Source organism: Pezoporus flaviventris, unplaced genomic scaffold, assembly GCF_033815535.1.
Source record: "Pezoporus flaviventris isolate CSIRO_AGI_PZ_B2104156 unplaced genomic scaffold, CSIRO_AGI_Pfla_v1 ptg000036l, whole genome shotgun sequence".
Taxonomy (NCBI): Eukaryota; Metazoa; Chordata; class Aves; order Psittaciformes; family Psittacidae; genus Pezoporus; species Pezoporus flaviventris.
In genome coordinates, this window is record NW_026892584.1 from 17,586,047 (window position 1) to 17,601,803 (window position 15,757).

The 15,757-nt window shown below is 38.4% G+C and overlaps 1 protein-coding gene across 2 annotated transcripts in view; it reads left to right on the forward strand.

Moving 5' to 3' along the window:
• The window catches only part of RASGRP1 (RAS guanyl releasing protein 1), a 49,530-nt gene that overhangs the window by 29,633 nt on the left and 4,140 nt on the right, over positions 1-15,757 (forward strand). For both annotated transcript variants that reach the window (XR_009745107.1, XM_061463396.1), the window contains exons 7-16: positions 2,338-2,511; positions 3,196-3,312; positions 5,090-5,365; positions 6,810-6,890; positions 7,483-7,587; positions 10,835-10,944; positions 11,600-11,744; positions 12,456-12,492; positions 13,083-13,229; positions 14,976-15,349. Coding sequence is in view for 1 of the 2 variants with exons in the window: in XM_061463396.1 (XP_061319380.1) it covers positions 2,338-2,511; positions 3,196-3,312; positions 5,090-5,365; positions 6,810-6,890; positions 7,483-7,587; positions 10,835-10,944; positions 11,600-11,744; positions 12,456-12,492; positions 13,083-13,229; positions 14,976-15,349 (1,566 nt within the window). In the remaining variant the exon portion in view is untranslated. The remainder of the gene's footprint in view (positions 1-2,337; positions 2,512-3,195; positions 3,313-5,089; positions 5,366-6,809; positions 6,891-7,482; positions 7,588-10,834; positions 10,945-11,599; positions 11,745-12,455; positions 12,493-13,082; positions 13,230-14,975; positions 15,350-15,757) is intronic.

Sequence of the window (15,757 nt, forward strand, 5' to 3'; positions counted from 1 at the left end):
TTTAGTGGTTTGGCTTGGTTTGAGCTTGGTTTTATTTCTTTCTTTTTTGAAACACAATTTGATGATGAAGTTTCACCAGGAGAGAGGCTCTCAACAGATTGTGGAAAATTTCACTGTTGTGTGTTATTGTTTTGGTTTTTTTTTAGCTGACAGTACTTGACTCTTCATGTTTTGTTAAATTCAAAAAGACATAGAAGCAAAGTCATGCACAGATTGCTGCCTGTAGGCAGTAATAATATGCAAAGCTTATATAACTCTTCGCATTTTCAAGCTCTGTGCAGACAAAAAGTAATTAATGATTAATGAGCATAATAAGTATGATTGCAGTCAGAGTGTCAGATGTGTCATGGAGTTCCAACAATTACATACTTGTTCACATTTCATGTGCTGGGTCCTGCATACGTTTTGGTATAAATTGAGTTACCAAGACCTCAGATTGGAAAATAATGTGTAATTAATAAATAGCTGTATAAATTAACTCTTTGCAGAATATGTTTATGGTATGCTAAGCCCCAGAATCCTTTTGTTATTCTAACATGGCAGCATATCCTGGGAGACAGGCTGCAAATGACTTGCTTGTTATCAGTCACAGGAATAACTATTCATTGGTTCAGTCATTTGAAAATCAGGAAGAAATACTTATCCCCTGAACATACATAGCACAGCAAAATCTTTCAGACACCATATATCTTGCAGCGAAGAAAAATGCAGGGAGTGGTGTTCACAGAGCAAAAATGGCAGATATGCTGGTGTTTGGAAACCATTTTAACTTACAGTTACAAAATACAGGGAGGTACACTCTTTTGTAAGAATCTGGATTCTCTTTTCTTGTTGAGACTCATAAGTTAGTCATTGCAATCCCAGACTCCTGAATTATTGAAGTACCTGGACTTCTTTACCTATCTGCCATTAACAATCTTGTTAAAGCTGACCTCATTAATAATTCTTACACCAAAATTATTTCAAAACTTTAAGTAGGATATTAGATATAAATTTGTTCAGCATTAAAAAAAAAATTCTTTTCTGAAGGTGAGAGCTGCCGGGAACAAAATATAAACTAATCAAACCGCTTCATAATTGTACTGTAACTGCTATGAAGTCTGTAATTATGTAGTCAGATATTGAAAAATTATCTATCTGTATAAAGTGGTTGCTTAAATTTCAAGATCCAGCCAAATCTGGCTGGGGTTCAAAATTCAAACAGTAATTTTAAGTAAGTACTATGTAATCTCAGAGACAGTCCTACTTATTACTGTTACTTATTATTAATTTAATAAGAGGACAAATCCAGAGATGTCTGCTGTCATATCTGCTTTTTAAAATGTTAATAGTTCTTATTAAATGTGTGGAAAAATTGAAAAGTGGAGAGAAAGTGAGAGAGGAAGAGAAAAAAGAAATAGCAGCCTGACAATTTATGATCTTTTCTTAAGGATCAATGCCATTCAGCATACTCTTATGGCCTTAAGAAAGCAATATGTCTCTATTAAAGCTATGAATTTTTTGTAAAATATTAGTATTAGTGATCATAGTAAAGAATGGATATATAAACCCTATGTCGCATTTTCTGACGATTCAAATTCTTGTGTATTCTTGTTATTGGATAAATCAAGAGAATGGGTAAGCATTGCATGAACAAAACCAAATGATTGCTTCTTCTTGACTTTACCGATAAGAATGGCTTAAAAAAAATCAATTTCGTACATACAGGTGTCTACAGAACAATTTTATAACATTTTGGTTAAATAAGAGAATCTCACAAGCTGCATTAAAAATATTAACAGATCTGTAGCCCTCATTCTTAATGGTCTTGTATAAGTTTTATATTAATGTCATTGAACTTGCTTTTTGTATTAGTATAGCTTAATTCAGAAGTGTGACCTACATACATAAACTGAACACTTAATTTCCTTAAACTATCACTGAGTTACTAAATTACACTTTAAATTCAGTTGAACCTTCCCTGTTGAAGCCTAGATTCAGTGTATCTAAGGAGCCACTGAGCTGGGAGGATAGCCATCATCCTAAATTTTATGAGAGCCGAGGCTCCTGAGATGTATGATGTAAATGGTGTGATACAAAATATGGCAAAAAGATGCTTTCAGCTAATTCAATTAGTTGAAGCCTTCTGCTTTGAACTGAACAAAGGTTTGACCAAAGAGAAATTTCAGTCTTATGGATATTTAAGGTGTAAAATATATCTTGCATGTTTCATTTGAAAAGCAGGCTTTTATCTGCACACAGATCATGAGGTATATGAGTTTTCGTTTACGCTGTTTTGTTTGTTGTTTTGTTTCGATTTGGGTTTTTTTATTTGTTTGGTTGTTTGGTTTTTTTAAGTTCTCAGATTATCAGAACTACATTGTGAATAGTTGTGTGAAGGAGAATCCAACAATGGAAAGATCAATTGCTCTTTGCAATGGTATCTCTCAGTGGGTGCAGCTGATGGTTCTCAGCAGACCAACACCACAGCTTCGGGCTGAAGTGTTCATCAAGTTCATTCATGTTGCACAGGTCAGTTAAATTTTGACATGTGTAGCGTTTGTCTTTCTGTGATACAGCACTTTAGGTGTTCTTCCCATGCTGCTACTGTAGGGTTGGCTGGGAGTGTTGGTACTGGTCTCCTGGTTCATACATACAGCATGGATATTTATGTATGCTGTGGTTTCACATCAGCTATTCAGATATTATGGCACCATTACTTTCTCATATTCATTCTAAAAAAACCCTGGTTTCACTGAAAAACTAGTCTTATTTTTGGATCACCTAGCGAGATTCCAAGCTGTGACTGTCCCTGTCCAAAGCATGAACCACTATTATGCCTTTGGCCATAATTAGAAGCATTTATACTAGATGTGACTTACTGGATAAAAGAAGAGATATGGTCCTATTGGTAATCTTTGCATACTAATTCAACTGCAATCATAATCAAGATAATAGGCAGCGTTTCCTAGTTGTGGTAGGCTGTGGGAAGAGGGAGAAGTACTAAGGAAGTACTTTGAAGATTTAGTGTATCTTCAGAATTAATAACAGTAGAATAAGTATGTTGCACCAGTAAAATCACAGCTCATTACCAAAATGGATACTGCACAAAACTTGTAAGACTTTAGAGGAAGACGGTAGAGGAAACGCAGAATTTGGATGTGTGTAGTGAACAACTTGAACTTTAATAAATTATATTTTGTTATGTCAACACAGAAGCTCCACCAGCTGCAGAACTTCAATACATTAATGGCAGTGATAGGAGGTCTCTGTCACAGCTCAATTTCCAGACTCAAGGAAACAAGCTCATGTGTTCCTCATGATGTAATTAAGGTTGGTATCACTCCTCTAAGTTTTACAAAGATGGCCTTTAGCTTTTTTTTATTGCTGCACACACACAAAAAAATCTTATTTCGTTGACCAAGATGGAGAGAAAACCCGGAGAGAAAAAACAAAAAAAAAGAAAGAATTCCTTTGGTTTTGGAGGGGTTTTCTTTGTTATTTCATCTCTACAGTGCCAGTTACTCCTACACTTACAACCCCACTTTTCTTCAAGATTTCTATAGCTTCTCTAAGGTTTCTCTTTGAATACTCAGATGCAACAAGCTGCATTTTCATTTATTTGCAGTTGTACAGAATAGCATTCAAGCACAAAAGCAGAGGATTGGATCCTAGAACATTTGAGGAAAAAAAACTATTGTCACTGATTGCAACATTGACCATCTCGAGTCTATGAATGCTAGCACAGAGCTCTGCACTTTGAGTTTAAAACTGAAAGGACTGGTTTTGTTTATCTGATTTCTCTGGGACAGATTTTAGCTAGTTCAGACATGAACAAACTTAGTCCTACTATGCACACATTGACATACAGTGAAATGTTAGGAATCAGTTGTAATTTCTATTTGAATTCTTGTGGAATACAGATACATTTTTTTGAGATTCTGCCTACTAAAACTGTGAAGAAAAGCATATTTTTTAGCAGTGAAATGGCTTCTTGAGAGATTAATATGCTGTATTATTTTAACTTGTTTAGAGCCTGAAAGATTTTGCGTAGGTATCTAATGAACCTGTTTTAATCACAGTATAATCAGTTTGAATGAACAGTGCATACCTGAAGTATAGACCAGAAATATGACCTCCTACTGATAACTGTTGCAGCTCTCATGTTCTGTAAAAACCAGTTTTCAAGCTTATATTAGAAGCATATTGTTTTACAAATTTTGTCATTACAAGAAGTGGACTACCTATGTGTCTGTCCATCATTTGAATAACTTCTTTATGGCAAGATACTGTATACAAGCCCCAACAGAAAGCAAGTAAATAAAGGCTCTTAATTAGTGTCTTGAGAACACACTTTAAAGTTTAACAAATAGTTTGCAAAGGTTAAAAATCAAGGGGTTAGATGGAACTTCCACAAGAAAACATCAGTCCATTGATTTTATAAGGTTAAGAATCAGTACATGTATGGTTTTACACAAGGGAAATATTTATACTGGTAGACTTAAGATTCATTTGGTCTTTACAACAAGTCAAATATACTGTTTTTTCTTCATTTCCATGGAATAAAAAGTTTTCTGAAAAGCACAGATGTGCCACCTTGAACTGTAGTAGGAGTTCTGGTCATGCTGTGATGGGACCATATCACAGTGTAGGGTTTCTCTGCCAAGACTCCAATTCCAGCAATTCCAGCTGTTGACCTGGAAGCTGAAGAATTGCATTCCACATTTTAAGGTGAAGATGATGGCTTTTATGGAGGTCAGAGAGCTTGTGCTATGCATTATCTACATACACATCCCCTTGACCTGAGAGGAACCTATTTCTTTTACCAGCATTAATGCTGGTCTTCCTATATTATATACTATAATATTATCTATTATTATAGCTATAATATTATTATATTATTATAATATATAATATTATCGATTATATATTCTAGATAGTTAAATTAAGTGAGGTAAATACCTAGCTTTCATTTGAAACCTAAAGCTTTAAAAAAGCGTTTAAAGAGTCATTGCAAGTAAACCCAATAATAATAACATGGGAAATTTTTGTGCTGTATGAGCAGAATAAAACCAGCAACCAATTTTGATTTTTTTGGTTTTATTTTTAGGTGTTTAATGAAATGACGGAACTGCTTTCATCATACAGAAATTATGATAGTTACCGACGTGCCTATAATGAGTGCAGTAACTTTAAGATCCCAATACTTGGGGTCCACCTGAAAGACTTGATATCACTTTATGAGGGCATGCCAGACTACTTGGAGGACAAAAAAATTAACATATACAAACTGTACTCTCTGTATAACCACATAAATGAGCTGATACAACTTCAGGAAATGCCACTTCCCCTGGAGGCTAATATGGACCTTGTTCATTTACTTACAGTAAGTCTGTTAGATGAGATAAATACCTCAATTTAAAAAATAATTTCATATACCTCTCAGGCAACTAAGTAGAGAATTCTATTAATTATAAATACATAATACTGTAATATTTTTCTTTCCTTAATAGAATGTGCAATAATAGAAGAGGAAAAAGTTAGTGATACTGATTTATCTGGCAGCAATGGTAGAAGTGTCAGTTCAGCAGTATGCTTACAATTCTTTCTATAAGGCAAGGAAATGTTTATTATATATGCTATATATGACAGGACATAAATTAAGAGATATACTTCATTTCAGAGCAGGATCTTCTAATCTGCTAGCATTTCAGGGCACATAACTTTCCCGTTTGTTCCTGGATTTTTCCAACAGTCTTTCTCCTTCTGTTTCCTTCAGTCATCTGCTTTCCCATTAGCAGGCAAATCAGTTTGAAGAAGTACTAATAATTCCATACATTAGTCAAAAATTCATAGAAGTAACATTTGAACGTTTGTTTTTGAGTGTCAGAAACTACTTTTATTTCCCTAAGAATCTAAAATTATTCACTATTATGACTACAACATAATGTTTGCAGTTGTTCACAGAAAGCTGTTGCATGTGTGCAATTTGAATAAGGTTATTAATTGGTTAAAATAGCATATTTTGATTACTTGTTTATATACCTATGACTACAGTAGTGTTGACTCTCTTAACAAGTTTATACTTTCTTTGGGCTTGCTATAGATTGAGGCTTGTAACATATTTATGTGTGGGTTTTCTATTCAATCGTGTCTAGTGTATTTTCATGCAAATAGCTAAAAATGTTACCAGTCTTTAATGTCAGCTTGGAATTCGTATCTGCTATACTATTTTCAAGGACATATGCAAAACCGAAAGTATAAATTTGAAGAGTTTTTCTATTTCCTTTATATACCCAGCTGTAATATTTCTCACTGTATGTAATTGCCATTGAGAGCTAAAGGTTCTCACTAAATATATTCAAGCCCATCTTCTGTCTTCATCGTGTACTTCTTAGTTCAATACAGTCAACCACAGCTGGTTTGGATAAATATGACAAGTTTAAACAAGAGTTTTCTGAGAATTTGGCTTGATGGACAGTTCATTGGAATGGTGCTTTTGTGCTTAGCTGCACAACAGACCACTTGAATATTATGGAAGTAATGTTTTTTTCAGGTTACTTATTAACTGACTGCTAATTATGCCTACAGTCACTTCCTGTGCTGATGACTGTGGCTGTGTAATGATACAGATTTCCAGATAATGACAATAACAGTCTGGAATTTAGAAATGTACCCATTTCAAATCACGGTGAACCCCTGTGCAGCTCACATGCATTTTTTCTAGGTGCTACCAAAATCCTCAGAAAAGTACTCATGCACACCAGGAACAGGTTTATCAAGGGGTAGTGACTGGTTTGGAATTAAACTAATTTTGTGTTTGATTGCAGCTGTCCCTTGATCTTTACTACACAGAAGATGAAATTTATGAGCTTTCATATGCACGAGAGCCACGAAGTCACCGAGCTGCTGTAAGGGCTTTTACAGAGTCTTAGTGAAAAAGACCATAAATTTAATGATTAACATAACTTATCCCTTGCATTAATTTTATTTTATTTTATGCTAAATTGAAAACATTTCACCTTTATAGACTGAGCAGAATATGTTAAAGAATAAATTGTTTAGTTGATGATGAAACCTAAGCTAGAATACATGGGAGAGTTGACACCATATCAGGTTTTATAATATGAATACAAACACAAATGAAGTTACTTGTGCAGAGGCATGACATCAGGCTCAATATGGGCAATTGATACTGATTCTTTTAAATGAAGAATTCTTATGTGACTTAAGTGATGAAACCCATGAGTGTTATACTGTAGTTTTGTTTCTGTTTTATAAATATGGAAAAAATTGTGAATTTACAGGGCTGTTGGTGAACTGTAATAATTGAAGGAACAGCCACTGTTTTGGGCAGTTCAGGGAAGAGCTTACTCTGACGTACCATGTAATTATCAAAAGTATAATGTTGGGTCCAAGAGGCCATTTGTCACAAATGACAGAAGTGTAATCCAGAAAATCTTTCCATGTGGTACTAATGAAGTTCCATTCAATTTATTCTAGCCTTTGACACCTTCCAGACCACCAGTAGTTGCAGACTGGGCCTCAGGAGTAGCCCCAAAACCTGATCCAAAAACCATCAGCAAACATGTTCAGAGGATGGTAGATGTAAGTATGGTTGGCCCATTTACATTTCACTCATGCCCTTAATCTCTAGGTATGAGGAGGTAGAAAGAAGGGAAAAAATACTGGACTCATTCAAAGCTGTGCTGGGTTTATAAGCACACCTGTCCTCATAAACAGATATTTCTGCATAGCTGTAAATAGCAGCAGTGGCTGATGAGGCATGGAAGGAAATTCCTTAAATGGCTAAGGAACCAGTAGGGAGTGTGAATGCCAGTGACATTCTTCCAAGGAGTCAGGGAGTCCATTTCTACCAGGGATTCCAACATCATGTTATTTGGTCTGAAAGTGGGCCTCTCAGTGGCTTTAACCACTAGCAGCCATTGCTGCTTCTCTCTTATGGGTCACCTGCTTTTTTGGAAACCGTTCAGTATGTTCAGGTGGTTGATTCTGAAAATGACAGAGAGAGGTAAAGAGTTTGTCTTTGCATCCTTGCTTCATCTCTTCTCCTTCTAGACACTTCTAATTTTGCTAGGTATGCTTTGATACATGCTGGTTTGGAATACATTTCTAAATTTGGCCTAGGGGTGCTCCTTGCCTTAGGGCAAGAGACAGTAACATGGAAATAGGTGTCTACATGATAATTCTGTCACACAGTATCACAGTATCACAGTATGTTAGAGATTGGAAGGGACCTCGAAAGATCATCTAGTCCAATCCCCCTGCCGGAGCAGGAACACCTAGATAATGTTACACAGGAATGCGTCCAGGCGGGTTTTGAATGTCTCCAGGGAAGGAGACTCCACAACCTCCCTGGGCAGCCTGTTCCAGTGTTCTGTCACCCTCACTGAGAAGAAGTTTCTTCTCAAGTTTAAGTGGAACCTCTTGTGTTCCAGTTTGTACCCATTACCCCTTGTCCTATCATTGTTTGCCACTGAGTAGAGCCTGGCTCCGTCCTCGTGACACTCCCCCTTTCTATATTTATAGACACTTATAAGGTCACCCCTCAGTCTCCTCTTCTCCAAACTATAGAGACCCAGCTCCCTCAGTCTTTCCTCATAAGGGAGATGTTCCACTCCCTTAATCATCTTTGTTGCCCTGCGCTGGACTCTCTCCAGCAGCTCCCTGTCCTTCTTGAACTGAGGGGCCCAGAACTGGACACAATACTCCAGATGCGGTCTCACCAGGGCAGAGTAGAGGGGAAGGAGGACCTCTCTCGACCGACTAACCACCCCCCTTCTAATACACCCCAGGATGCCATTGGCCTTCTTGGCCACAAGGGCACAGTGTTGGCTCATGGTCATCCTGTCATCCACTAGGACCCCCAGGTCCCTCTCCCCTACACTGCTCTCTAACAGGTCGTTCCCCAATCTATACTGGAACCTGGGGTTGTTCCTGCCCACATGCAGGACTCTACACTTTCCCTTGTTATATTTCATCAAGTTACTCCCTGCCCAACTCTCCAGCCTATCCAGGTCTCGCTGGATGGCAGCACAGCCTTCTGGCGTGTCAGCCACTCCTCCCAGCTTAGTGTCATCAGCAAACTTGCTGATAGTACACTCAATTCCCTCATCTAAATCATTGATGAATATATTAAATAATACCGGTCCCAGTACTGACCCTTGAGGCACTCCACTAGTTACAGGCCTCCAACTAGACTCAGCCCCATAGACTACAACTCTCTGGCTTCTCTCCTTCAGCCAGTTCGCAGTCCACCTCACTACCTGATCATCCAGGCCACACTTCCTCATTTTAGCCGCGAGGATGCTGTGGGAGACTGTGTCAAATGCTTTGCTGAGGTCAAGGTAGACCACATCCACCGCTCTGCCATCATCCATCCACCGTGTTATTTCCTCATAAAAGGCTAAGAGATTGGTCAAACATGATTTCCCCCTGGTGAAGCCATGTTGACTGCTCCTCATAACCTTCTTATCCTTGATATGCCTTAAGATGGTACCAAGGATAAGGTGTTCCATCACTTTCCCAGGGATGGAGGTGAGGCTGACTGGTCTATAGTTACCCGGGTCCTCCTTCTTGCCCTTTTTGAAGACTGGAGTGACATTTGCTTTCCTCCAGTCCTCAGGCACCTCTCCCGTTTCCCAAGACTTGGTAAAGATGATGGAGAGTGGTCTAGCAATGACTTCCGCCAGTTCCCTCAGCACCCGCGGGTGCATCCCATCTGGACCCATGGATTTATGGATGTCCAGATTGCTCAACTGGTCTCTAACCCATTCCTCATCGACTAAGGCAAACCGCTCCGTCGACCTGACTTCATCTGAGGTCTCAGGGGTACAGGGCTCTTCAGGACTGCCCGCAGCAGAGTAGACAGAGACAAAGAAGGCATTCAGTAACTCTGCCATCTCTTTATCTTCTGTCACCAGGGCACCCATCCCGTTCATCAGTGGGCCTACATTGCCTCTGGTGTTAGTTTTGTCTGCCATGTATTTAAAAAAGCTCTTTTTGCTGTCCTTGACCCTTCTCGCCAGGTTTAATTCTAAGGATGCCTTAGTCCTCCTAGCTGCCTTCCTACATCCTCTAGCAGCAGCCTTATATTCCTCCCAAGTGGCCAGCCCCTCCTTCCATGACCTGTAAACTCTCCTCTTCCACTTGAGCATACCCAGCAATTCCCTATTTAGCCACGCAGGTCTCTTGGCCCTCTTCCTTGACTTCCTACGTGTCGGGATGCTCCGATCTTGAGCACGGAAAAAGCAGTCCTTGAATGTCAACCAACTATCTTGGGCCCCTTTACCTTCAAGCAGCCCTGCCCATGGGATTTCCCCTAGCAATTGCTTGAAAAGGCCAAAGTTTGCCCTGCTAAAGTCCAGGATTGCAATTCTACTTGGTATTCTACTAGTCCTGCCACACAAGATCCTGAACTCCACCATCTCGTCATATAACTACTTTTCACATAACATTCACCTGATGAAATAAACCAGACAGCTACACTGATTTAGCTGCAGAGATCACCACTGAGAAGACTAATTGAGAGGATTTAGTACAAGTTGTATATGTAAACATGGACATAATGATCTTAAAGCAAAACTGAAAAAGCGATGTGATTGTGTAGTGAAGCATTTAGTCCAGCCTACGTTGACTTACCTACGTTTTGCTACAAATCAAGATATCTTAATGCTTCTTTAATCTCAATCAAAAAAGACAGTTAGACTGTTGGCCCTGTTGAATACATACTGGGAGAAAGTGGGAGAGAAAATCCATAAATATTGTGGAGACTTTCTAAAGTGGTAATTCAGTCCATTCTCCTTATAAACCATTCTAATATTACCTTTTACAGTCTGTCTTCAAAAATTATGACCATGATCAGGATGGATACATTTCCCAGGAAGAATTTGAGAAGATAGCTGCCAGTTTTCCTTTCTCATTTTGTGTAATGGCTAAGGACTGGTGAGTACCTAGTCCTGCTATTCGACTTTGTAGCATGTTTTTGGAGGGCTTTTTGGGGTTTTGTGTTTAGATTTTATTTCTGTCATTACAGTGGTAAAATCATCCTCTTCACCCACAAATAGAAGTGAAAATATGACAAAAACATTTTCTAAATGTGTTGTGAATGGCATCTGTATGAGTTTACCGAAGTTGTAACCAGGCAGATGTAGGAGGAAGAACTGATAATAGAAAAAAATATTTTATTTTTTTTTTTAATTATATTCAGTATATACTACTAAGGAACTTTCCTAAAATGAATGTGTTCCTCAAAAATAGAGAATTGGCAAATGTATACTTTGGTCAAATTAAGAACATTATTCTTAACACATTGAAGCATGGAAAAATACAATAATGATTATTCAGAGATTTTCTATGAAGTAGTTTTGAGGTTGCATCGCATATGCAGATATTTTATTTATCCTTACAGGCTGCATTTTAAATGTGTAGGTAAATTTCTGTAGACTTTGGGAGCAGTCGACAAGATTACCGAGATCACTACAGGTTTTGGCCCGTGAAACTCTTTCCTTTTTAAAATGTGAAGAAAGATATGTTTAATTCTCCTTATGCTGTTAAGAAAATGTGTGTCTCACAAACAGCTTTTCTTCTTTATTTTCAGGGAAGGTCTGATTAGCAGGGATGAAATAACAGCTTACTTTATGAGGGCTAGCTCAATCTATTCCAAATTAGGACTTGGCTTTGCTCACAACTTCCAAGAGACCACTTACTTGAGACCTACTTTCTGCGACAACTGTGCTGGATTTGTAAGCTTACCTTTTAGTAAATTATGTTAACACTGCTTGGAATAATGCCTTTTTTTTTAATCTCATAATCACTATGTGTCATATACAGAAATGGATCTATATAAAACACCAGTGAAGCTATATGGAACACCAGGCTTCTGCCTGGTGTAGCTATTTAAGGTACCCTTTACACTCCTCTTGCAGTACTATTACTTATTTAAACATAGCTCCCACCTTGTGGTGTTTGGTTGTGTCACCAGTCAGTCTCAGACAAGACTTCCAAATCCAGAGCCTTCCACTCCTTGGGGCTGTTAGAACTCATGTCCTTGTACAGACATGACATGCCCCCTGCCTGTGGCAAAGAGAGATTTAGTGAAACTACTGTCCTACCAATCCCCAGTTTAGCTGGGACCAGACAAGGGTGCTGAGATAGAATTTTCCATCTGCTCCAGCTCCACAACTTCTCTGGGGGCTGTCAGGTCTGCTGATGTATTCATTACAGACTAGCTCAAGGTATTTTGTTTGTGATTGACGAACACATAAAATATTCTTAAATATCTTATGCTAAAGAGGTAAATAGTTCATATTTTGACCTTAACACTAAAACAATAGAAGCCCAAGATATTCTGCAGGTGCTCAGATCTTAGAAATAAGTGGAGCTTTTAGTGGATTTTTATCCATTATCAATGTGGAGACAGATATATTAATTCTTTCTGTTTGTTTGAATGTCAGCTATGGGGAGTCATTAAACAAGGATACAGATGCAAAGGTAAGGTACTTTATACTTTGTTAATTTTAATCTATAATTGATGATAATAATCTGATAATCCTGAGATCCATTGTTATGTCTATGGACCTATTTAATCTGATCTCTCAGAGAGGAGAAGGCTGATTCAAGAATAGTATGTCAGACGTATGGTCCAGAAGAAATGCAAAGATGAAGGAACTCATAACTGATAGCTTTAACCCTTTGCAAAACATCACTGAATTCAGATTTGGGACCAGACCCTTCTATTTCAATGGGCTCAAACTGTGAAGACTGTGCAGCACATACACAATATGTATTTTGCAGAGTTTTCTTCCTCATATAGGTATCTGCTTTCTCTGCAAATCCTATAGTCAGAACGCTGTTGTGACTGAATGTCGCTGTTTTGTATTTTCACAATGAAAAGGAGTTTTCTATGTATATAGTAAAGAGATGTCATTGATCTGTTTACAAGATGTAAGCTGTTACAGGTAACACATGTATAGAACACCAAAGAAGCTTTCTTGCTTCTTTGGGAGGCAGTACAGTGTAAGAACTGATCTTAGATGCTACAACAGAGCCACTGAATCATGTAAACTGTGTTTTGTTTGTAGACTGTGGAATGAACTGTCACAAGCAATGCAAAGACCTGGTTGTAATAGAGTGCAAGAGAAGACCCAAAACATCAATTCCAGACAGCAGCCCAACATCTGCTCTTGCTTCAAGCCTCTGCCCAGTAGGAGTCAAAGAGCAACTCCATGGTGAGAAAAGATCACATTAAAAAGATCAAAAGATCTAGAGAGTCTTTCCTTTGCTCCTTTTCCTTTTAAAGCTGAGTTGTACAGCATCAGCTTAGGTTTTGTTAGTTAACTGCAGTGTTTAATCAACATATAAACTACAACTAGGCGTGAGCCTGTACCAAGTAATGCCATTCCAGTTCTTGTCTGAGTAATGAAAGGCTCCCTTTCTGGGAGATCTCTTGTCATATGACATAATGTGTGGTGCACAAATGCCACAAAAACTGGTTGAATCTTCTGTCAGTCTCATGAGAACTAGATGTGACAAACTGAACAGCTGGCAGGTTCCCTTGATTCTCTCATCTTGTGACTAGCTGGTCTTAGCACACTCAGCAGTTTTTACCACTGTTGTCACATTAACCGACCACTGCACTGTTACAGTTCTGACTTGGATTTTAATGCGGAGTTTATAAAGTCAGTTTACTTACGTATCTGCGTACTAGGAAGATCAGGGGCTAACTGTATTTAATTTTTCCACTTCAGCAGCTGAATCTACTCCTCCTCTTCATCTGTCCTCTTTCATTCAATCAGAAATCTACTCTCTCTTTTCTTCTACATCTGTATAAAGTTTGCATGAAAGGTGTATAAACTTTTCATATTGTGTATTACCATGTAGAATTCCAAAGGAGAAAACATTGTCCTTGATTAAGATGTCAGGCTACTTTTGTTTTGAATTTTGATGTTCCAAATCTCTCAATACTCACTTTCTTTGAATTTCTCTCCTGCCTTTATCTAATGTTCTTCAAATCTACTTCTTGTCACTTTGATATCCATCTTTTGTGTTGTTTTTAAGATTCATAGTGCTGGATTCCATCTTAGGCTTTCTATTAGCATAATGCAGCCTATTTCTCTTGATAACTGACCACATGCATCTCTAAGATGGCACCTGCTATGGCTGCAGCACTGCGTAGTAACTACCTCATGGGACGTCATGCTTATAGGGAGGTTGAGCTGCAGTGTGTTGCCCCATATCACCCAGTGTGCCAGAATGTTGTACCTCTCAAGGCTATATCACGTCGAAGAGTGAGAATTCAGGTCTTGGTAGAAGGTGTAAACCTCTTCATCCATATCCTCATGTAATTCCCCAGAGCCTGCTGCAGCTACTGGACTGACTTTTTTCTTTCCCCTCGTGTGTGTGAATATGCAGTCTTATTTTGTTTTCTTCCCAGTGACAGAAGTTACTTTATCTGAAACAGATCTTCTTAAAATCCTTTAATCATATCTTTTACCCACTGCTTCTAACATTGTGGGTTCTCCCCCCCTCCCCTTTAACTGCACAAGTAAAAGTATTTTAGGATGACCTATACAAAAGCAGTGTAAAAATAAAAATTTCATTATTTCACCTTTATGAAGAGGATAAGTTTTGTCTTACAGCTGCAAGTTATGGTAACACTGAACTAACACCCAGGCTTAATTTTGCAGCCCAGTCACTAAGACTGATGGTCTATATAAAACCCTGTAGCCATCTAGAAGTTTAGCTAATCTTGATGGCACACTCGGTTTTCCTCTTGCTGATCCATATTTATGTTACTGAGACATGCAAAGAGTTTTGAGAGACACAATGGTGAGAAACTTCCAGCGATACCTATTTTGGAGAGCAATTAACATAAAAAGAATGTTTATTTATTAAAACCGTGTTTAATTACTGTGAGTCTGTTTCTCCTTTCCTGGGATAAGATCTTGACTCAATTTATCATATATATCCTACAGGACAAGAAGAAGGACTGTTTACATTTCCTAATGGCGAAGTAGTGGAACACAGTGAAGACAGCAAGGACCGAACCATTATGCTCATGGGCTCCTCAGCTCAGAAAATCTCAGTGAGACTGAAACCATCAGTGGTTCATGAGGGTACACAGACTGATCCTGTACTGCTGGCTGGTGATGTATCTCGTAGGCAGATTGAGAAGAAAGAACATAAGATGCCAGAAAATCCTTATCTCCAGCTAGCTCCACCATCCCCATTTCCAAGCCCAATTCTAGGCCGCAAAAAGGCATATGTTAAATGGGAAAACAAGGACTCCAGCCAGAAAAAGAAGGAGGAGCATCATAGCTGTAAACCCTCATACCAGGAACTTGAGCAGGTACATACATGATGAAACAAATTCTGGTTGGAGAGGGGGGTGGTGGGGTGGCTGGGTGGGAAGTTGTCACCTTACTCCAGTGTAATAGCATAATAAATTCTTAGCCACTTTAACTCCAGTAATGCTTCATTTCAAGCATAAATTTTAGCACTAGTGTAGGGCTTAGGGAATAAATGTTGAAGCCCTTGTTATGATTACACTGATCCCTGTCAGTCTTAAAAGTTATAAGCAAGAATATGATCACAATCCAATCGCTTAGGACAGCATGTTATTCTGTAAAGTAAGTAACAAGAGTCCTAAATTTCTTCCTGCTTTTGGTAGCCTCTGCTCCCCTAAGTGACAGAATATCAAAGGCCAGGGGTGGTGGGGCGGGGAGGGAGGCTCTGCTTTTGTTCAACTGACAGTGAA